The 23,913-nt window shown below is 40.6% G+C and overlaps 1 protein-coding gene across 1 annotated transcript; it reads right to left on the minus strand.

Moving 5' to 3' along the window:
* Positions 1 to 1,615: 1,615 nt before the first annotated feature.
* rsad2 (radical S-adenosyl methionine domain containing 2) lies at positions 1,616 to 23,903 on the minus strand. The gene is made up of 7 exons (XM_043678432.2): positions 23,665 to 23,903; positions 13,486 to 13,826; positions 11,920 to 12,081; positions 10,667 to 10,896; positions 9,071 to 9,220; positions 6,223 to 6,255; positions 1,616 to 3,923 (listed from the first exon to the last, which is right to left on the minus strand). Exons 2-7 carry the CDS (start codon positions 13,787 to 13,789, stop codon positions 3,759 to 3,761), a joined length of 1,044 nt encoding a protein of 347 aa, XP_043534367.1. The 5' UTR covers positions 13,790 to 13,826; positions 23,665 to 23,903; the 3' UTR covers positions 1,616 to 3,758.
* Between the last annotated feature and the right edge of the window lie 10 nt (positions 23,904 to 23,913).

A 23,913-nucleotide genomic window follows, 5' to 3' on the forward strand; every position in this document is an offset into this window, starting at 1 on the left:
CCAGGATGTTATGGTTCAGTTTGTAATGCATTTCTCCCTTTTCTCCCATCTCTTTTGAAGCTGCTTTCACACTTGACCAAGAGTGACATTCCAGGAGCTTTGCAGATAACCACTGAATTTACAACTGTAGTCCTTTGACTGTAGTAGTCCTCTTTTAAAAAGGTATATGCTGGAATTAAAAGTTTGCTTTGTCCATAAATGATCTAGGGTTATGATCTATGCTTATGAGACTGAGACTTATAATCACTGTGAGATCTATGACACCAACCAGTGGAGAGTTTTCCTCAAGTCAAATTGACTTCGAATTTGTTAGGATTCTTTGATGCCAAAATCAATCAAATACATGTGTAGGCAAGGGCAATCACTCTCCTTTGGAACCTTGCTCTTTCCAGAATTGCAAAGGGTACAGTGCTATCTACAGCAGATAGACATTGATGATCTTTGTGGTTTTGGAACTGTCTTGATGTTGACTCTTAACAGGAGTTGATATGAAAAAAATCAAAGACTAGAAGTTCTTCTCTGTTTTCAAGGAGAAAGTGAGGTCTGCAGATGCTGGAGATCAAAGTTGAAACTTTATTGCTGGAACAGCACAGCAGGTCAGGCAGCATCCAGGGAACAGGAGATTCGACGTTTCGGGCACAGGCCCTTCCTGAAGAAGGGCCTGTGCCCGAAACGTCGAATCTCCTGTTCCCTGGATGCTGCCTGACCTGCTGTGCTGTTCCAGCAATAAAGTTTCAACTTCTCTGTTTTCACCCCAGTCGTTTGCAATCTGAATTCAAAATAAATATTTAGCCTTAAGGATCTTGTGTGCCAGTACAATATACCCCAAAATCTCAATCCCTCTGACCATACTCTGAGCATTAAATACTCTGATAAAACAAGTCATTTGGCTCAACTCATCGATACCAATGTGTACACTCCATGTGATCCAACATCACCCTAAGGATCACTCCTTAACCTTCACTTTTCTATAGGTCCCACTCACAAAGTACACTACACTTGCTTAGGGGACGTCTTCAAAGTGCAGCAGGAAACCCAAGTTATTGTTATGGTGTTTTATTGAAGTTTTGAATACATATTGAGATTTGCACTGCACTTTTTGTTTCTACGAATGCATTTTGAATCACATTAGTATAATTCACATTAAAGGATGCATAGTTTCCTCAAAATGCATGTTCTTAATAATGGAATGGTGCAGGTTAGATGGGATCAGATAAATTCTGCAGGTCGCGCAACATCGAGGGCCGAAGGGCCTGTATTGCACTGTAAAGTTCTAAATTAATGTTATGCCTAATGCACACCTGTGGAGAAAATTCAAGCTTATCTTGCTCAAGGATTACTTAGGATTCCCAGTATATCTAGCAAGGTGAAGGAAACATTAAAATAAAAGCATACGCTAAAATTGGAAGCAGAATGCTGGAACCACTTGGCTCTAAGGTAAGTTTATGTTCTCTTGCTTCTTTGCCATGATTTCATTGAGACTATTTTCAGTGTATAGTTCTATGACTCACGTTACAATAATACATTGGAAATGTACTTAATATTAAATAAATAAAAAGACAAGTGTTGCCTTATTGGAAAATAAATTTACGCAAAACAACATTGAATACAAATGTCGGCATTACACACTTTTTCACTTTATTCAAACTTTTTAAGTTATTAATTGATACAAAACATTGCAAGTTGATGCCAGCATTATTTACACAAAATAACATATACTTAAATGGTATTGCACTGAATGTTGCATAAGTTATATACAATTAAAAATTACGAACTCTTACACTTAACTAAACATCAGAGCTTAGCATGTGTTTGTGAGGAAATCTATTTGGACTGAGATTAGTTTTAATAATGTAGTAAAATAGATGACAAGTTTCAGTATAAGGCTAGGTGGTCACAATGAATAATTATAGAGGCAGATGGGGAAATTAATAGAAGTTGCTTAGTAAAGAGTGAAAGAGTTGGATGGAAAAGCAAAGTAAACTATTTTGATTAGAGAGCATTGAAAAGGGGTAAACAAATACTGTAAGGGGCAAAATGACCATTAAAAAAAGGAGGAAGAGAAAAATTAGCAACAGCTAAGACAAACAAACCAATGAGTAAGTGAAACTAAGACCAAAAGGTAATGTTTTATTCTTTCAGGGTGTGATTGGTTCTAACCTAAAATAAAAATGTCAGTGAAAGTGCATCATTGAAAGTTAGAGATAATTTGAGAGGAGTTGTATGGTACTCCACAGGAGACAAAGGCAGGTGAATATAAAAGAAAATAAGAGGAAAGATATAAACTTCTGTTAATTGTCTTTTTGGTTAAACATTTTGCTTCGTATCAAGTTGGTTAGTAATAAATTAAATATCAGCTCCTCTTATTTTGCACTGCCAAGATTGGAAATAAACCACTGTTTTCTGTGTTTGCTGTAACACATAAATGTTTTCTGCAATTGCTGCCTATTATCAGAATGTCACAGAAATGGAAATAGAATCTTGTAGAAACTGGAATTGTGAGGCTGTATAGTGCCTTAAGCAAAAAATGTAAACCATTGTTGAAACAGTAACTTCTGTGACATAAATAAATGAAGATGAAATTCTGATAAATTCTGACAAGTGAGATATTTCTATTCAAAAAGTAAACAATATTAAAGTGAATATTCACTCCGAACTGACATAACAGACTATGAATACTTTGAAGTATTGTACGTCGTGTATGTATTACAATTCAAACATTCATTAATGAAAGCGTTTTAAAAACGGTGAAGTAAAAAATTAGTTTTCCATGTTAATCATAAATCCAATGTTGATCATGTAAAGTAAAAATCAATATTTGATCTTTTGTGTCAAAAAATAGAATATTGAACAGTATAGCACATGAACAGGCCCTTTAGCCCACCATGTCTGTACTGACCATGATGCTGTTCTAAAGTAATACTGTCTGCCTACACACAGTTTGTACCGCCTCCCCCAAAGAAAATTCCCTAATATCTATTTCTTTAGCCAATTATTTTAAATCTGTGCTCTCTTCCTGATCATTTCACAAGTGGGTACAGTTTCTTCAGAGCCATCATGCATTATACCAGAGTGCACTGTACTTGGGGCCTACTGAGGAGCTCCTGCAACAATTGCCAGGGTCTGTAATGATTGACCTCCAGGAACCACGATTCCTTTGTGCCAAGTATGAGTTCAACCAATGGAGAACTCTGTTCCTCTAATTTTTGCTGCCAGTGTGCAACCTCTGAGGTTCATCCACAGCAGCAACTTCCAGAAAGCAGAAGTCAATGAGAGACTTTTGAACATTTTTCAAAGAAATTGAGTCATTACTGTTATATTTTCATCGGTCATATTGTAACCTGTTTGAATCAAGTAAAAACACCAACCATTCAAAATACACCCAGCCTCCCAAAATTTACCTGTCCATAATGCAACTGGTAATTATTTTTACATGCGGTAATGCATGTCAACAATGTTTATTTTCTGGGTGCATCAAATCTTTTCTTAAACTCTAGCGTTGCAGCTTCACGTTACAATTCAGCCGATAAAAATCTTTCAGGTATGTGAATTGTATGGACATCGCATTGAATGCCAGATTATTTTCAATTGTTAATATCATCCTAAATACTGCACTGTTTGTTTTAAGAAAAGAATTACAATGCTGACAGCTGAGGACAATAATACTTTGACAGGGTTCAAAGTCATTTTCTGAATCCATAAAATGTGTATTGCTTGAATATTTCATAATTGAGACAGGCAAGAATATAGAGCAACAGTTACCATTCCAAACGCATATCTGCTTTGCTCCATGTGTATTTACCTCCACGTTTAAAAAACATTTTCTCATCAAACCCACTAAATTTAATTGCATTCTCGACACCTACATCCAAAATAGATTTTGATGGATCTTTTCTGCCTTGGGTACAATCTAGGAAGCGCATCTGAAAAATATTTACATGAAGATAAAAATGATGAATCATAAAATTCTTCAATAAACTATACAGTACACATCATCTCTAAGGTATGTTGGTTACTTCACCATTGAGGTACATGCATTGTTCATTCCAGAGATGATAGTCTGGGCATTTCGGACATTGCCTGTTTTATATCACTGCTGAACTAGGTTCCAGTGAATGGGTGCCACTGCTTTTGTTCCTCCAACAAGTAAAAACTGTGAAATTATTAGTTTTCACAATTTATTTTGAAACAACATCAAATTTTAAGATGCCCCAATTTGTTCAATTGTGTATGTGTGCATACATTATTTGCCCGGTTCTCAATGAATTTGTTGTGTTCTGAAAATATGAATAAATTTCAAGACGTTTCTATATTTGGAGAGTTGGCAGAAAACCCAGTCAGATATGGTCTGTACAAGGACATTGGTGTAAAATTTTGCAATATTGAGTCTTTATTTGCATATCTGGAAACTGATATACAAGCAAAGTAATTGAGCTTCATTGTGATGTCATATGTACAGGATCATGATAGTATTATTTCATTGCAATGTGACAACACAAATGCATACAAAGAATCTAGGACTACAATGCTTCTGGTTCTCAGATACTAAACCAGTCTAAATGCAGCAAGACCTGGATAACTGTGAAGTCATTCATTTTAGAAGACAGCACTGGTTATTTCCTAACTATTATTGTACGCCTCTTGGAGTATGTGGGACCTGAACCCTGGCCTCCTAGCCTACAGATAAGAACATTACCACTTCACTACAAGGGTCATGAAGGTAACATCATCATATGGCTTCTCCCTCTAAAGAGAGAGGAGTGAGAGACAACTGGTGGTGGTTTAACCTGAGGGTTATGATACTTTAGATGGAGAGCACGTTTGCGAAGGTGGGTGCATCATGGTAAACTCAGCTGGTACAGAAATTGAAGCCACACTATTAGTGTCACTCTACGTCACAAATCAGCCTTCCAGCCAATTGAGCTAACCAAGCCAAAATGCAAGTCAAGCAAACAGTATTGCATGGCTGAAGCACGCATGAACCACAACTGTTCAGGCAGGCACCTCACTACCACTTCCTCAAGGGCAATTACAGAACAGTAATAAATACCTAGTCAATGACATCTAAATTCTGTAACTGCATGACAAAACGTAGTGCATATAAAATGTCAGTACTACAGATTCTGCGATCTATTTCAATTTTTCAGTGTCCATGTAACTTTAGAAGGCAATACAAACATTACAATTCTGAATGCAATTTTGATCTTCAGTTTATCTCTGCCATTTCAACAGTTTTAGTATTTTTCTAGTGCAAACAGAATTTGAAGTATTAGTGAATATTTGTGTTTCATAGATTTGTTATGTGTATAATAATGAATATAGTTCTGGGAACAATTCACCTATCATTCTCTCTTCACTAATGTTACCATGTCCCCTCACTTAATTTGCTCACATTTGTCAAATGCAGAAATCATCATAAATTAAACATGTTACAGTAGAGGATTAAGTAATCTTCTCTATTTAAAATAAATGATGTTCGCGCAACACTTTTGCATGTGGAATTGGCGATCATCCTTTTTCTTCCTCTAAATAGATTTCTAGAAACTATTATCCGACACAATCATGCATTACAGAAGGAAATAATTTACTACACAATTGTTTAGAGAGAGTAGATTACTTACAGTGTGGAAACAGGCCCTTCGGCCCAACAAGCCCACACCGATCCTCCGAAGAGCAACCCACCCAGACCCATTCCCCTACATTTACCCCTTCACCTAACAGCACAGGCAATTTAGCATGGCCAATTCACCTAACCTGCACATTTTTGGACCGTGGGAGGAAACCGGAACATCCTGAGCAAATCCATGCAGATATGGGGAGAATATGCAAACTCCACACAGACAGTTGCCTGAGGCAGGAGTTGAACCCGGGTCTCTGGCACTGTGAGGCAGCAGTGCTAACCATTGTGTCCCCATGCTGCCCGAATTTTTGTGCTGGTTCTTTGAAACAGCTATCCAGCTAGTCCCATTTCTCTGCTCTTTCCACGTAGTGGTCATGTTTTAAGTGAATGTCCAATTCTCTTCAGAATATTACTTTGAATTTTCTTCCAGAACCCACTTTAAGTTAGTTTTCTCATAATGTATAGGTTGGGTGAACGTCTTTGTGTCGTATTAATGTGTCCACTTATATTAGCATTTTAAAAAATGCAAATTATGATACATAGCAAGGAAAACTTAACAAGAGAGCATTGTATTCTATTAGGTTTAATAGTACAGTACTTACATATTCATCAAGGATGAGATAGGAATCTCGCATCTGTAGAGAGATCGCAAGCATATATTACAATCTTTTAGTTGTTCATAAGATAAGAATTACCAGTTTTTAAAAATAAATTATGTAGGATTATGTACAAAAGTCAAAACCACACCAATGAAACAAATACAGAACTAAAGAACTAACAGGATTATTAGCAATATTAATCAGTATTATTAGCAATAGGGTATGTCCTCAGTATGGACAGGTTGTTAGCTACAACCATCAATAGAAATCAACAACAGAAAAAGTGACAAGCTTTTTCAACAATTCTTAGCTTTAGCATAAGTATGCAGATGACACAAAAATAGGTGGTAAAGCAAGTTGCGAGAAAAATGCAAACAGTTTACAGAGAGATATTGAAAGATTATGTAATTTGGCAAAGAGTTGGCAAATCTGGGAGAATGTGAAGTTATTCATTTTTGAAGAGAGAACAATGAACAATATTATGTAAATGGAGAAAATCTTGGAAAGCTGCAACAGAAAGAGACTGGAGTACTTGTGCACAGAACAGAGAAAACTAGAACACAGGCGCAGCAAGTAATCAGCAATGCTAATGGAATGTTAGCCCTTATTTCAAGGAGGTTGGAGTATAAGAGTTGGGAAGTCTTACTGCAACTGCATGGGGTACTGGTGAGACCACATTTGGAGTACAGTGAGCAGTTTTGGTCCCCTTAAAGGAAGATATTGAATCATTGGAGGCAGTTCAGAGAAGGTTTACTCGGATGATCCCAGTACGGAGGTATGATAATAAATTTAGGAGAGGACAGATGAGAGGAGGCTTTTGTGTCGGCATAGACTAGTTGGGCAAAATATTTCCGTGCCTCATTTATATTAGCAGGTCCACCACTGGGCCATCACCAGTCTTCGACCTTGCCCCATATTTTCTTCTACTGAAGCCCTTGATGCTTTTGCCCAGGCTTGCCTGTTCCAATGTATTATCTGGCATCTCATATTCCAGCCTTGGAAAGTCAGCAGTCATCAAAATCTGTGCAGTCAGCTTCATAACTTGCACAAAATACAATCCATCCACTGACCTACACTGACTCACAGTTAAACAGTGTCTGATTTTGAAATTCTTATTTTCCCATTCCTCCATGACTTAGCATGCTCCTATCTCTAACCATGCGATACTCTGGGATAGCTGTCACACACATAAGACCAAAGAAGCAGAAGTGGGCCATTCTGCCCATCAAGTCAGCTCAACTACTCAATGAGATCACGGCTGATCTGATAACCCACTTCACTTTTGTACTTTTTTTCCCCATAACCCTTGATTCCCTTACTGATTAAAACTCTGCTGATTTCAACCATGAATATAATTACTGAACCAGCCTTGACAGTCTTCAGCAGTAAACAATTCCAAAGATTCACTAGCTTATGAGAGAAGAAATTCTGAGAAGGAATTTAGCCCCTGAAGCTTGGTCTGTCATTCAATAAGAAAATGGCTAATCTGATTTTGACCTCCACTCTGCACTGTCACCCGTCCTGATAACTTTTCACCTCCTTACTTAAAAGGAGTCCATTTAGTTGTGCCTTAAAAATCTTCCAGGACTCTGCTTCCACTGCCTTTTTCATAAAACCGCAAGCCTCTGAGAAAATTAAAAGAACACCTAAATTGTACAATGCTAAGGTCATAGTCAAGACATGGTGAGTTTTGAGTTTCTGCTTTTTAATATGGCACCTAGCTTCTAATACTGACTTTGCAGAAACTCCTTATTTGTTCTGCCTAGGTCATTGGTACTTACATGGAGCACTGCAACTGGATCCTCCTCCAATTACAAATTCTTGTCCAGTCTCAAGCAGATGTCCTGAACCCTAGCACTGGGCAGGAAATGCAGCTCGATTCATAGGTTTGCTGCAGAAAACATGTAACCCACCTCTACCTAACATCTCTCATACCATAACTGCTTACCTTTAATTCTAACCTCTTGAGCATCCATGATTTTAATATATCATTGATGACTGTACCTTTAGCTACACAAGCACTAAGCTCTGGAATTTGCCCCTGAAATTTCTCTGTCACTCTACTTTCATTCTTGGAGCATCACTTAAAACCCATCTATTTGACTAAGTATATGGTTATCTGTCCCAATCTCACCCTTTGTATGCCTGTGTTATGTATGGTTTACATTGCTGCTGTGAACCTGTATGGTGTGCTTTATCATGTTAAGGGTGATACAAGTTCTTAATGTGTTTCTTTGTGTTTATTTGAATTCACAGAAGTATGCAGTCAGACCTTCAAACTTAGAGATGCATTTTTCTTGACAGTATAGTGATGGACTTGGGTCCCAGATGTGACTGCAGCTGTCACATCCTGCAACATGCTGACTGGTAACTGACAGTAGTGAAGACAAAAGCTAAATCTGTGACAGCAGATGTGTTGAAATGAATAATTTTCACATAGAATGGAATCTGATCATAAAGGAAAACCGAAGCAGCTTCCCTCATGTAAGTCTGCTGCTCAAGTGATATGATTACATTACTTACAGTGTGGAAACAGGCCCTTCGGCCCAACAAGTCCACACAGACACTCCGAACAGAACCCACCCAAACCCATTCCCCTATATTTACCCCTTCACCTAACAGTACGGGCAATTTAGCACAGCCAATTCACCTAACCTGCACATTTTTGGACTGTGGGAGGAAACCGGAGGAAACCCATGCAGACACAGGGAGAATGTGCAAACGCCACACAGACAGTTGCCTGGGGCAAGAATTGAACCCGGGTCTCTAGCGCTGTGAGGCAGCAGTGCTAGCCACTGTGCCACTCACAAATATATATACATGATTCAGTGTCTATTCCCACATATCTCACCTTCTCATTAGATTCAGGCACAAGGCACTTGATCTCCTTATGTCTATCCAAAAATCTCTGAAAGTCTTTACTGCTGATAACAAATGTTTCTGCATGTCTCAGAGCTTCTTCTCCAGCATTTTCCCCTTCAATCAACAAACATTGGAATACCTATTTTGAAGAAAATAATTTTAATACTCAAAATACTATACTTGCTATCACAATCATACCTACTCATGTTGTCCAGTTACCTGAGAGATCATGCATTTATGCATAATGTATTTTTTAATCGTACTTCCCATGCCAGCTCTTCATGAGGCTGAACTGAGTAAAACTACCTTAATATTGTCAGTTAGTGATACATTATGAGTGTATGCCGCTGTGCACTTGAATCCAAGATTTAATCCAAAATTGACAAAAAACAAATTTCACACACTTTCATCCTTACAGCCACAGAGAAAGAGAAATGCCGAAATGCATTCAATCATTTTCAGCAGGACTTGAAAAGACTCAGAAGCAGAAGGAGAATGCAGTGAACCATCCGCCACAATATTATCACCACAATTCAGCATTATCATTCAGAGCACATTGAGGCTAGGATGTACTTATCATTCAGCATTTGATGTTTCCATGATCACCCCCCGCCCCGCCCGCCACAGCTGACTGCAGAATCTTCTGAAATGACCTATGCCTTGCCATTTTGGTTCAAAATGTATATATTATATGGTGCAGATTTCCATAAAAGCACAATAACGTTAATTCTAAGTGAAAGCTTGTTTCCCTTGCTGGTTTCATGAGTTTTTTTTTACTTTTAATAAAATATTTACACATTCTCATTGCTCGATTGGGGAAACTACCCAAAAATAGACCTCCAGAATGATCACCACTAAATAAACAGAGCACAGCTCAAATTCTAAGACTTGAAGTAACTAGTTTTTCACAAAGCCACTAATATTCAAACCTACAATGGAGACATCCACGCTGAATACTATGGATATAAATAGCTCCATTCTCCAAAGTTAAGCTAATCACATTACCTATATTAAAGGCATATTAATTTAGTTTGAAAATTCCACCCAGTCTTCAGCTGAGACAAGAAGAAATCATAACCAGTTGTAACCAAAATGAATACTTAAGAAGGCTAATTTTTAAAAAAAGGTCTTTCCAACTGCCATGTTTGTTACTGCGACTAATAAAGACAATTTCAGTTTTGAAAATGAGGTGTACAGAATTCGAAATGCTAACTCAGTTTGTCTCTCCAAAAGTGTGGCTTGACCTGCTGAGTTTCTCCAGCACTTTTGTAAGCCATTGTTCTGATGGCAGCAATGAGATCATTGTTGCTCTCAGGTGGTGCTCTATACTTAGTCTACCAGATTAAACAGCTAAGAACTCCCTAGAAAGCTGATAGACATATACTGTCAAGACATGTATACAAATAGTTTTTCCAAATGTCAAGTGAGCAGAAACAGTGCCTTTGTCTGCTAGTTTAGGATTTTGGGCCAGTCAAAATAGCAATTTTCTCCAGCACAGTCACATTTGAGTTCTTTCCCTTATCCTCCATGTTCCTACAAATGGTTATAGTTTAGAATAAGAGGGAAGGTGAAGTAACTGAATTACCTTCCACCTTATTGGATTTATCATCCTGATTTGTTCATTCATATCCTCATGAACATTGAATCTGTTGATGACAGAGTTGATTTTAAAAGCCACTTGGTAATCTTTGCACCAATTTCTGACTTTGAGGAGGTTCTCGATGTGATTTTTGGTCCCCTGCCCACGGCCAATGAGACGATTGGTGTCCTCTTCAAAACTGTCACATGAAATAGCCAAAATGTCCAGATCCTTACCTGTAACATTAATGTTTTATGTTAAATAGTGAGCTCCAGTTATAGTTTAACTGATTAATAACAGTTGTAAATTTTGCGTGCAGCATAACTGTTTAGAAAAAAACTACCTGGCATTATGTTGCAAAAAAGATTCTTCTGGACTGTACAATTTTTGCACTGCCATCAAACTGATTGGGAATTTTATTTAGTTTAGACAAGGTTCCTCATCTATAGTTGGCAGCTCTTTATCTATCTCAGTAAAACTATGAGCCCCCTTAAGTGGGGAATCATTTAGATAGATTCAAAGTTCATTGTATAATATGTAACAGAGCACTTGGTCTGATATTAATGAATATTTTTATTGGGTTGTAACTGACTGTGTGGAGTTTGCACATTCTCCCCGTGTCTGTGTGGGTTTCCTCCGGGTGCTCCGGTTTCCTCCCACAGTCCAAAAATGTGCAGGTTAGGTGAATTGGCCATGCTAAATTGCCCATAGGTTTTGGTGAAGGGGTAAATGTAAGGGGAATGGGTCTGGGTGGGTTGCGCTTCGGTGGGTCGGTGTGGACTTATTGGGCCGAAGGGCCTGTTTCCACATTCTAAGTAATCTAATCTAATCTAATCTAATTTAATCTAATCTAAATGTAGTATAATGAAATTAAGGATTCATTTTCAAACACATTTCAGTTTTCAAACTGTTGAATGAAAGGATTCAAGAAAGACATTTTGCCCCTAGTTATGTTAACATATCCTTATCAAGTATTCGACCTGAATACATTTTCTCCAGTGTTGAACAAACTAGTATCCTGCTGGGTTTTGTTGTGAGTTGCCCTTAATACTCAACAAAGAAAATATTAGGTATTGAATGTTACATCCAGTTTCTTAGTCTGTGGCTTAATTACACATCAAACCGAATAATTATGAAATGTGCGATATCGCAATATTTCATCTATACATACATATTAGCTTAACTCCTCTCAACAGTGATTAATTAGAATGTTTGGATAGGCACACTCCATTCCCAGACCCTGGGTATTGGTATATTACCATAGTTTTTAAACCACTTTTCGGTGATCCGACTCCCATTGCTCACAACGCTGACACTGGCCAGTTTCAACTCCCGCTTACAGTACTGAACCAGCTTCCCTAGAAACTCTCCACGATTGACCAGAAAAGGTTCTCCTCCCGAAAAATTAATTTTCTCCATACCTAGGCAAGAAAGACAAATGGAATGGTTTGCATCGAATCATGAGATACCAACAGTTACAGATAGATAATTAACAAAATCTTGCCAAGCTTTTGTCGAACAGCATATTTAGAAAATAGGAATCAGATTTCAGAACATAAACAATATGGTTAAAGTATATGGGCACTGAAGGAATTTCTGTCAATTTGCCTCTGGAAATGTGGTAAGATCACTGACTTGGTTTATTAATATTATTAATTGGTCTACATAACTATGAGATACTTAACATAGTCGGAAAGATTCATTTTTGTGAGCCTCCCAGTTCAGTAGCTAAACAAAACAAAATGGAAATTTAAAATAAAACAAAAAGAACTGAGTTTTGCTGGAGATCTGAAATAAAAACAGAAATTGCTGGAGAAACTCAGCAGGTTTGGCAGCATCCATGGAAAGAGAAACAAAGTTAAAGTTTTGACCTAAGGGCTATTGGACTCCAAACGCTAACACTGTCTTCTCTCCACTGATGCAACTTGACCTGTTGATCTTCTCCAGCACTTCCTTTTTTGTATGTTAATGGAATTCCCAACATTCCGTGTCTGCAATGTTTGGAACCGCTATTACTCCATTTCCATATTAAAACACTTGAAAAATAAACTTTGCAAATGTGTGGTGAGTGGATGCTCCCTGTAACTTCAGCACTGAGCAAAGACTAACATTTCTTGAAGCAATGGTCCATCTACAGCTGAAATACTTCTGAATATTTTAATCAAGCTATTCAGACTGTAATGTCAGAGTTCTTGTGCAGGTAGGACCTGAATTTGGGCCTCCTGGTCCAGAGGTATCTCTACCACAATGCACCACTACCCACATTGTAGTAATAATATCACAGACCCAAACATTACATTGTGTGTCAATGGCTGGCTGCAACCGATCGTTTCCTCTATTTGGTCGAACACTCTCCACCCTATCTCTTCTCCCCCTATTGCATATCAGTCATTAGCAATGGTATTTTGTACTTTTGCCCATTGTACCTGTTGCACGCTTCCATGTCAATAAGCGACTTTAATAAGATCCCTATAATCATGCAAAAGAAACAACTGTGACTTGTATCCAAAACATCTCCAGAGAAGTGGATTGTAAAAGGTGTAAATAACAATTTTGAGGGTCACTGGACCCGAAACGCTAACTCTGGTTTCTCTCCACAGATGCTGCTGGACTTGCTGAGCTTTTCCAGCAATTTCTGTTTTTGTTTCTGATTTCCAGCATCCGCAGGTCATTTAGGATTTTTAAAATCATTTTTAAAAACCCTTATAGTAGAAGAGCATTCTCTCCCAATTAATTTTGAACGGGTAATGAGCAGCCACAACATCATTCTGAACCAAGAGAAATTGAACTTTCTCTTGCAAAACCTAATTCCGCTGCTTGCTTACCGGCTGCCTTTAGTAGCTTTAGTCCCCTTTTGGCTTCTTCCAGGGGCAACACAAATGATGACTTGGCGGTGTGGAAACAGAAGCCGCACTTGTAGTTACATTGGCGAGTGAAATGGTAATTGACACTGGTGGGGACCACACTCCGCTCCTGGGTCCCACCGCTGCTTGTTACTCTTCCCAGTCTCCACTCAATGAGCCCACATTTCCTCAAGGCGACCAGCCTCATCAACCAGCGCGAGATTTCGCCCGCTTTGTCGATGCAAGCTTGCAGCAGGAGTTTAATGCAAATAACCACCACGTACATTTTTTCCTCCTGACCACAGCGAACTTGGAATGTGTTCCTAACAAGGATGGTACAGATTGTTGATGGTTAGGTGTATATATATGTATAGTCTCTGACGTAACCGGAATGACAAGTAATCACTCAGACCATGGTTCGTTCAAAGTTTCATTTCATTAGAAGAGAAATCGAAAGCTAAAACATATCATAGCTTCCTCGAGTATCCTGTCAACGCGTCCCTTTTTGTTTAAAGTTCACTCAGCGTCTGAAGTGCTGAACCAGAATCTTCCCCACTCTTACCACATTGTATTGTGTCTTTACAAAGTGGTAAATCTGTCTGGCCCCATTTTGACTTTCTGTGGCCATTCAGTCTTTGGATGAGACTTCAGCTTCTGGCTCAGAGACAGAAATGCAATCCACTGTGTGGTAGAACCTATGGCCCTGTTTATTCAAAGAAACTTCTAACTGCCAATGACACGTAAACAACAAGAATTTCCCTGATTTCTTAGGGAGTGTTACTCAACATGAGAGACCTTGGAGTACAGGTTCATAGCTTCTTGAAAGTGGAGTCGCAGGTAGATAGGATAGTGAAGAAGGTGTTTGGTATGCTTTCCTTTATTGGTCAGAGTATTGAGTACGGGTGTTGGGAGGTCATGTTGCGGCTGTACAGGACATTGGTTAGGCCACTGTTGGAATATTGCGTGCAATTCTGGCCTCCTTCCTATCAGAAAGATGTTGTGAAACTTGAAAGGGTTCAGAAAAGATTTACAGGGATGTTGCCAGGGTTGGAGGATTTGAGCTATAGGGAGAGGTTAAACAGGCTGGGGCTGTTTTCCCTAGAGTGTCGGAGGCTGAGGGGTGACCTTATAAAATCGTGAGGGGCATGGACAGGATAAATAGACAAAGTCTTTTCCCTGGGGTGGTGGAGTCTAGAACTAGAGGGCATAGGTTTGGGGTGAGAGGGGAAAGATATAAAAGAGACCTATGGGGCAACTTTTACACACAGAGGGTTGTACGTGTATGGAATGAGCTGCCAGAGGAAGTGGTGTAGGCTGGTACAATTGCAACATTTAAAAGGCATTTGGATGGGTGTATGAATAGGAAGGGTTTGGCGGGATATGGGCCGGGTGCTGCCAGGTGGGACTAGATTGGGTTGGGATATCTGATTGGCATGGACAAGTTGGACTGAAGGGTCTGTTTCTTTGCTGTACATCTCTATGACTCTAAGTCATACCTTTAACTCTGTTTTCTCTCCACTGATTCTGCAAGACCTGCTGAGTTTCTCCAGCACTTTCTCTTTTCAATATTAATAATTGCCTGAAAATGGCAGGGGATTGGAGACAACAACCAGAATTTTGCAGAGTTGGCAGAAATTCCATCATTGATAGAACATAGAACAGTAAAGCATAGGAACAGGCCCTTCAGCCCAAGATGTTGTACTGAACATGACACCAAATTAAGCTAATCCCTTCTCCCTGCCCTTAGTTCATATTTCTCCATTCCTTGCATATTCATGTACTTATCTAAAAGTCCCTAAATGCCCCTATTGTATCTGTCTCCACCACTATCCCTGGCTGTGCATTCCAGACTACTACCACTCTCTTGTAAAACAACTTGCTCCTCACATCTCCTTTGAATCTTCCCCTTCTAACCTTAAATGAATGCCCCACTAGACATTTCAATTGTGGGATTGTTGCTGCAATCTGAAGACCCACACCTGCAGGGGCCTTACTTTGTTGGCTGCAATGCTTAAGAATAGAACCTTTTCTCCAAGAACTGTTCCCCCCCCCACCCCACCACACACACAGAATAAGACAGAGCGGCCCCACAGATCTGCAAATAGAGAATGAGGTTGCAATGAGGGCTGTTTGCCGTCAAAGGCTGGTAAATTGGGTCACTGAAGACAGAAAGCACTATTACTATGGGGGCGATCATTGTCACTTGTGAGTTGATTCCGTGCAGCATTCCATGGGCCAAACAGTTCCCAAACTAAAGTCCCTCCACATTACTGCCAAGAGACTATGAAAGGCCACTAAGTTTGGCTGCACAATGAAGTGGTAGGCCTTTCTGGACTTGGACAAAATGCCCATGTAGGCAGCAAATGGCCTTTAATTTACCACTTAAGTGGGTCACTTTAGTTGCCAGCCTATCCATCATCTTTCCATCTGCCAGCGAAATGAAGTTGCAAAAGGAAAGTGTCTGGCATTACACTCAATGTGTTTTTGTCCCATTTTGTTGACCTTCTTACCAGCCAGCCCATCCCCAAAGGTCTCGTAAAATCCAGTGCATGCTGTTGGTATTTACTATAGCTGAAAGCACATTAGCAGGACACAATAATTGATGTATTTGCCCATTCCTCACTTCATTAGCCAGAGACGATACTTGTACTGACGTCTTGAGTGAAGGCCACCTCCTTTGGACCCTGTTTGGCTGATATTTGTTTTGTCTGTCAAATTTGCCTGTGAGTGTTACCCCTAATGGAATGTCGATTGTATTCTGATGTCAGTCACAGTATCTGTGAGAAAAAATGTTCTCTCACAGCTTTAATATTCCTGTTTATTTCCATTCATTCCATGGTTCTCTTTAGAATAGTAAATCTCCTGCAGGATTCCTCTCCATGTGATTGTTTGCAACTTTAGCTTATAGTAAGACATATTAAGGAAGGTCAGGTAAGTAAACACTTGACTTCTGCTCCTCTCTGTCATGGGATTGCATAACCCTGATTTCTCCAGCATTCTTGTCGAAGGGAGGTACGAATTGAAGCCACAGTCAGATCCGTCAAGATCTTATTGAATAACAGAGCAGACTAGAGGGGCCAATGACCTACTCCTGATTTTCATCCTGTAAGTTTGCTGGCGTTCTACTATGTATTTTTGTGTTCTCCTTTTGGTTTGCCTTCTAATTGCTCTGTTTCAGTACAAGTGTCACATTTTCTCCAGCATTAAAAGGGATCATAGAAAATAGAAAGGCATTGAGGCAGGCACAACAAGCGCATGAAAAAGTGAAGCAATGTCAAAATTGGGAGACGAAATGCATCCAAATCCTTAGAAGTTGACTCCTGACATTGCCCTCTTTGACCGTCTGCTCTCACTGACCTCTGGGCATGTTCTGAAGAGCTTCATGTGAGTACAAGGATATCTTTCCCCATTTCCATCCCCTGTACCAAAGCCCATTTGTTGTATGAAAATTATCAAAAGTTACCTTTAATTCAGGTTACTTTTTATGAAATCTCACAATCAAGTACTGAAGCAATGATTTAAACTTTATTGCATGTAGCAATCAAAATAAGACCTCTCATGGTAAGCAAGTTAGGCCTCATGGCGCAACTTGGCTACTACCCCATTAATGATGGACTTTAGCTACGATCGCAACCAACAGTGTCTGCCATGATACGTGTCCAGGGTTCAATCCTTTTGCAGCATTGTTTTTCCATGTGGGCAGCACGGTCACAGCGCCAGAGACCCGGGTTCAATTCTCGCCTCAGGCGACTGACTGTGTGGAGTTTGCACGTTCTCCCCGTGTCTGCGTGGGTTTCCTCCCACAGTCCCAAGATGTGCAGGTGAGGTGAACTGGCCATGCTAAATTGCCCGTAGTGTTAGGTAAGGGGTAAATGTAGGGGTATGGGTGGGTTGCGCTTTGGCGGGGCGGTGTGGACTTGTTGGGCCGAAGGGCCTGTTTCCACACTGTAAGTAATCTAATCTAATCTAATCTAATGTTCTGCTGCTGAGTTGTTCAGATGTTGGATTCTTATACAATTTTCTCTCTTTCGAGTTTGTGGTGTGACACTATTAACGTTCCTTTAGATTCTTTTATTCCCAACATTGATTACATTTCTGGAGACCTCAAGTCTGAAACTTATATTGTTATTAGAAGTAGCTTGTTACATTCAGCGTTAGCTTCTATTTGAAATAGCCAGTCCTGCAATGAACCCCTTTACTTCAGGACATTCCTTCTGCAGACAATCTTAAATGCCCCTTTGTCACGATGCAGTAGTTTGTGCTGATATTAAGCAGTGTTATCCCCTCTCTACTAGGAAAGCTTGCTCATGTTGCTTTGACTCCTTCTTCCCAGGTATAGTTAATTACAGTCATAGACTCATGGAGATGTACAGCACGGAAACAGACCCTTCAGTCCAATGAGTCCATGCCAACCAGATATCATAACCTAATCGAGACCCATTTACCAACACTTGGCCCATGTCCCTCTAAACCCTTCCTATTCATATACTCATCCAGATGCCTTTTAAAGGCTGTAATTGTACTAGCCTCCACCACTTCCTCTGGCAGCTTATTCAATACATGCACCACCGTCTGCATGAAACATTTTCCTTCTTAGGTCCCTTTTAAATTTTTCCCCTCTCACCCTAAACCTATGCCCTCTAGTTCTGGACTCCCCCCAAGTCAGGGAAAAGACCTTATCTATTTATCCTATCCATACCCCTCATCATTTTATAAACCTCTAGAAGGTCACCTCTCAGCCTCCGACACTCCAGCGAAAACAGCCCCAGCCGAGTCAGCCTCTCCCTATAGCTCAAATCCTCCAACCCTGGCACCATCCTTATAAATCTTTTCTGAACTCTTTCAAGTTTCACAACATCTTTCCGATAGGAAGGAGACCAGAATTGCATGCAATATTCCAACAGTGGCCTAACCAATGTCCTGTACAGCCACAACATGACCTCCCAACTCCTGTACTCAATACTCTGACCAATAAAAGAAAGCATGCCAAATGCCTTTTTCATTATCCTATCTACCTGTGACTCTACTTTCAAGGAGCTATGAAACTCCAAGGTCTCTTTGTTCATCAACGTGTTTTTAATTCCTGTACAACAGTTTATCCTTGTTCCTTTTATTTTGGGAAACAATTTATTTCAGAAAGGATTATTGCTGATTCATTCAAACAATGAACAGTTATTAAGGTTCTGAAGTTTACATTGTCACACCTTGATCACAGTCCAAAACCTCTGGAGCTCGCTTTCTTCCATTTGTAACATTCCACTATCTTTTGCAGGTGAGATTCAATTTCCACTGAACTTTGAACATGCCTCAGCTGCAATGTATCTCTACAATCTCCAGTCTAACTTTCAGCTGTGCAGGCTTGCTGTAATTGCAGCCCATCATAATGAACTCTGCTGAACTTTTCAGGCCATCAGTTGGCAGTTAGTGTTGGATGGAAGCTGAAATAATTGAAAACAGTGGGTCATTGCCTTCATTACAAGTGTGGGCTAATTGTGCATCCAGATTTCCACTCTCAGTTTTGGGAGTGGGGTAGGGGCACTGGCTATTGGATGAAGCCCACCGTAGAATCATGATTTGATGCAGTACAGAAGGAGCCCATTCAGCGTATGTGTCTGTTGACTCCAGAGCTGTCAATTTACTACTATATCCTCAAAACCCTATAAACCTTCCCGATAAATGCAGTGTCTTGTCAACTTAAAAAAAGTCACAATGTGCTTCCAGCAAAGAAGAGGCAAGTCAGCATATTACATAGAACGTAGAACATAGAACATTACAGCGCAGTACAGGCCCTTTGGCCCTCGATGTTGCCGTCACCCTGTCATACTAATCTGAAGCCCATCCCATCTATTCCATGTACGTCCATTTGTCTGTCCAATGATGACTTAAATGAACTTAAACTTGGCGAATCTACTACTGTTGCAGGCAAAGCATTCCATACCCTTACTACTCTCTGAGTAAAGAAACTACCTCTGACATCTGTCTTATACCTATCTCCCCTCACTTTAAAGTTGTGTCCCCTCGTGTTTGCCGTCCCCATACTTGGAAAAAGGCTCTCCTTGTCCACCCTATCTAACCCTCTGATTATCTTATATGTCTCTGTTAAGTCACCTCTCAACCTTCTTCTAACGAGAACAGCCTCAAGGCCCTCAGCCTTTCCTCGGAAGACATTCCTTCCATACCAGGCAACATCCTAGTAAATCTCCTCTGCACCTTTCCAAAGCTTTCACATCCTTCTTATAATGCGGTGACCAGAACTGTACACAATACTCCAAGTGTGGCCGTACCAGAGCTTTGTACAGCTGCAGCATAACCTCCTGGTTCCGGAATTCAATCCCTCTATTAATAAAGGCCAAAACACTGTATGCCTTCTTAACAACCCTGTCAATCTGGGTGGCAACTTTCACGGATCTGTGTACATGGACACCGAGATCTCTCTGCTCATCTGCACTCCCAAGAATCTTACCATTAGCCCAGTATTTTGCATTCTGATTACTCTGTCCAAAGTGTATCACCTCACACTTGTCCACATTAAGCTCCATTTGCCTCCTTTCAGCCCAGCTCTGCATCCTATCTATGTATCTCTGCAACCTACTACATCCTTCGTCACTAACCACAACTCCACCGACCTTAGTGTTGTCCGCAAATTTACTAACCCACCCTTCTGAGCCCTTATCCAGGTCATTTATAAAAATGACGAACAACAGTAGACCCAATACCAATCCTCGCGGTACGCCGCTAGTAACTGGACACCAAGATGAACATGTTCCATCAACTACAACCCTCTGTTTTCTTTCAGCAAGCCAATTACTGATCCAAACTGCGATGTCTCCCACAATCTCATTCCTCCGCATTTTGTATAATAGCCTACTGTGGGGAACCTTATCGAACACCTTGCTGAAATCCATATACACCACATCAACCGGTTTACTCTCATCTACCTGTTTGGTAACTTTGTCAAAAAACTCAATAAGATTCGTTAGGCACGACCTACCCTTCAGAAAACCGTGCTGACTGTCCCTGATCACAATATTCTTTTCTAGATGGTTATAAATCCTATCTCTTATAACCTTTTCCAACACTTTACGAACAACTGAAGTGAGACTCACTGCTCTGTAATTACCAGGATTGTCTCTACTACCCTTTTTGAACAAGGGAACCACATTTGCTATCCTCCAGTCCTCCGGCACTATTCCAGTAGACAATGATGATTTGAAGATCAATGCCAAAGGCTCGGCAGTCTCTTCCCTTGCTTCCCAGAGGATCCTAGGATAGATCCCATCCGGCCCAGGGGACTTGTCTATTTTCACATTCTGCAGTATTTCTTGTGAACCTCAATCTCTTCGAGTCTAGATGCAAGTATCTCTGTATCTTCCTCGTCAATATTTTCATTTTCTATAGTGAATACTGTCGAAAAATATTTATTTAGTGCTTCCCCTATCTCCTCTGACTCCACACACAACATCCCACTATTATCCTTGATTGGCCCTAATTTAACTCTTTGAGGAGAAAGTGAGGTCTGCAGATGTTGGAGATCAGAGCTGAAAATGTGTTGCTGGAAAAGCGCAGGTCAGGCAGCATCCAGGGAACAGGAGAATCGACGTTTCGGGCATAAGCCCTTCTTCAGGAATGATTCCTGAAGAAGGGCTTATGCCCGAAATGTCGATTCTCCTGTTCCCTGGATGCTGCCTGACCTGCTGCGCTTTTCCAGCAACACATTTTCAGCCCTAATTTAACTCTCATCATTCTTTTATTCCTGACATACCTATGGAAAGCCTTAGGGTTAACCCTGATCCTATCCGCCTGATCCTATCCGCCAACAACTTCTCATGTCTCCTCCTGGCTCTTCTGAGCTCTCTTTTTAGGTCTTTCCTGACTTCCTTGTAACCCTCAAGCGCTCTAACTGAGTTTTCACATTTTGTCCTAACATAAGCCTTCTTCTTCTTGACCAGGGATTCCACTTCCTTAGTAAACCACGGCTCACGTGTTCTACATCTTCCTCTCTGCCCCCAGCTGTTACTCTTGCTCGGTGGAGTACACCTACCCCTTTCTAAAGTAAACCTGACAGAATTATGATCGCTGTCTCCAAAGTGCTCACCTACTTCCAAATCTAACACCTGGCCAGGCTCGTTACCCAGTACTAAATCTAAAGTGGCTTCACCCCTTGTAGGCCTGTCTACATACTGTGTCAGGAAGCCCTCCTGCAAACACTGGACAAAAACTGAGCCATCTATAGTACTCGTAGTGATCCCAGTCAATATTTGGATAGTTGAAGTCCCCCATGACAACTACCCTGCCTCTCTCACTCCTATCGAGAATCATCTTTGCTATCCTTTCCTCTACATCTCTGGGACTATTCGGAGGCCTATAGAAAACTCCCAGCATGGTGACTTCTCCTTTCCTGTTTCTAACTATGCTGCCTCTCTGAAGTGTCACTCCCCCATTTTCTCCCCACCATAGTGTCTGTGAGGAAAATAGAAACATGAATAGGCTTTTCAGCATGGCAAGTCTGCCCCAACATTCTAGATGATACGGCTGATTGTTTCTTCAATGCCCTTTCCTCACACTATCTTCCACAGTGGTTAGCACTGCTGCCTCACAGCGCCAGAGACCCGGGTTCAATTCCCGCCTCAGGTGTCTGTCTGTGTGGAGTTTGCACATTCTCCCCGTGTCTGCGTGGGTTTCCTCCGGGTGCTCCGGTTTCCTCCCACAGTCACAAAGATGTGCCGGTCAGGTGAATTGGCCATACTAAATTGCCCGTAGTGTTAGGTAAGGGGTAAATGTAGGGGTATGGGGTGGGTTTCGCGTCGGTGTGGACTTGTTGGGCCGAAGGGCCTGTTTCCACACTGTAATCTAATCTAATATCCCTTAATGTCATTAGTCTCCAGAAACCTATCAATTTTTCTTTTGAACCTTTCTCAATGACTGATCTTCCACAGCACTCTGGGGCAGAGAGTTCCAAATATTCAATGCCATCTAACCATCCTAATCTCAGTCTTTAATGCCCTGTCCGTTATCTGAAGATTATGTCCACCTTGATCCTATGTGCTTCAATTTTCTTCATTAACATTTTGTGTGGGACCTTATCTAGTATGGGTCTTCTGAAGTGCCAACCCACTGCATTTATTAATGCTCCTTTTCTATGCTACATGTAACACCATCAAATAAAGTTTGTCCAACATGATCTCCTTTTCATAAATCCATCTGGACTCTGCTCAATTTTGCCATTCTTTTCTCAATGTCCGGTTATCACATTCTTTATAATAAATTCTAATAAATTTGGATGTAATTCTAACAGCTTTGTCGTTCACTGCTTTTTCTTCATCATCTTCTTCCCTTCCTAAATATTATGTTTGCTACCTTCCAATTGTCACTAACCTTTCCAGAACATACAGAATCGTTAATATTCACCAAATCACCCACTACCTCTTATTGCTACTTTCTTCAGCACTCTTGCCCCAGAGATTCATCGACCCACAATCTTGCTAAGTTCTCCTGATTCTTTACTGATACTAATTTTGTTTTAGTTCCCCAGTTTCAAAGATGTTGTGAAACTTGAAAGGGTTCAGAAAAGATTTACAAGGATGTTGCCAAGGTTGGAGGATCTGAGCTATAGGGAGAGGCTGAACAGGCTCGGACTGTTTTCCCTGGAGCGTCGGAGGCTGAGGGGTGACCTTATAGAGAGTTACAAAATTATGAGGGGCATGGATATGATAAATAGACAAAGTCTTTTCCCTGGGGTCGGGGAGTCCAGAACTAAAGGGCATAGGTTTAGGGTGAGAGGGGAAAGATATAAAAGAGACCTAAGGGGCAACTTTTTCACACAGAGGGTGGTACGTGTATGGAATGAGCTGCCGGAGGAAGTGGTGGAGGCTGGTACAATTGCAACATTTAAGAGGCATTTGGATGGGTATATGAATAGGAAGGGATTGGAGGGATATGGGCCGGGTGCTGGCAGGTGGGACTAGATTGGGTTGGGATATCTGGTTGGCATGGACGGGTTGGACCGAAGGGTCTAATTCCATGCTATACATATCTATGACTCCATAAGTGGTGTTTCCAGGAAATGTGCTGTATCTTTTGTGAACACACACACACACACAAAGTAACCGTTTGTTTCTCTGCTGTTTCCCTGATCTCCACTATAAAGGCTCCCATACCCACCTGGCATGCGTCCACGTCTATCCTTTTGTATCCCGTTACATGCCCAGTAGAAAGCTTTTACTGTCTACCTTTACGCTCCTCGTTAGATTTTCTTTTGGGGGTGACGTTTGCTGCGACCCCGGAGAAAAACAAAACAGAACGAACACAATTTAGAAACATGACCCTGAGCTGATTGCTGGGGTGTTTGTTTACAGTTGGAAAGCAGCACGCCCCATTCCTGGAAAGCAGTAGCTAAAGAGCCCGCGAAGG

Source organism: Chiloscyllium plagiosum, unplaced genomic scaffold (genome assembly GCF_037043375.1).
Source record: "Chiloscyllium plagiosum isolate Xiang-an unplaced genomic scaffold, Cpla_swu_hap1 HiC_scaffold_3, whole genome shotgun sequence".
Lineage (NCBI taxonomy): Eukaryota > Metazoa > Chordata > Chondrichthyes > Orectolobiformes > Hemiscylliidae > Chiloscyllium > Chiloscyllium plagiosum.

What these genes read in the sequence shown, in the direction of transcription:
- rsad2 (XM_043678432.2), bottom strand. Translation starts at nt 13,789, where the DNA reads ATGTACGTGGTGGTTATTTGCATTAAACTCCTGCTGCAAGCTTGCATC. An exon ending in AAAGCTACTAAAGGCAGCCG is followed by an intron (nt 12,082 to 13,485) that starts GTAAGCAAGCAG and finishes TTTCTTGCCTAG; the next exon opens with GTATGGAGAAAATTAATTTT. An exon ending in ATCTCATCCTTGATGAATAT is followed by an intron (nt 3,924 to 6,222) that starts GTAAGTACTGTA and finishes AATATTTTTCAG; the next exon opens with ATGCGCTTCCTAGATTGTAC.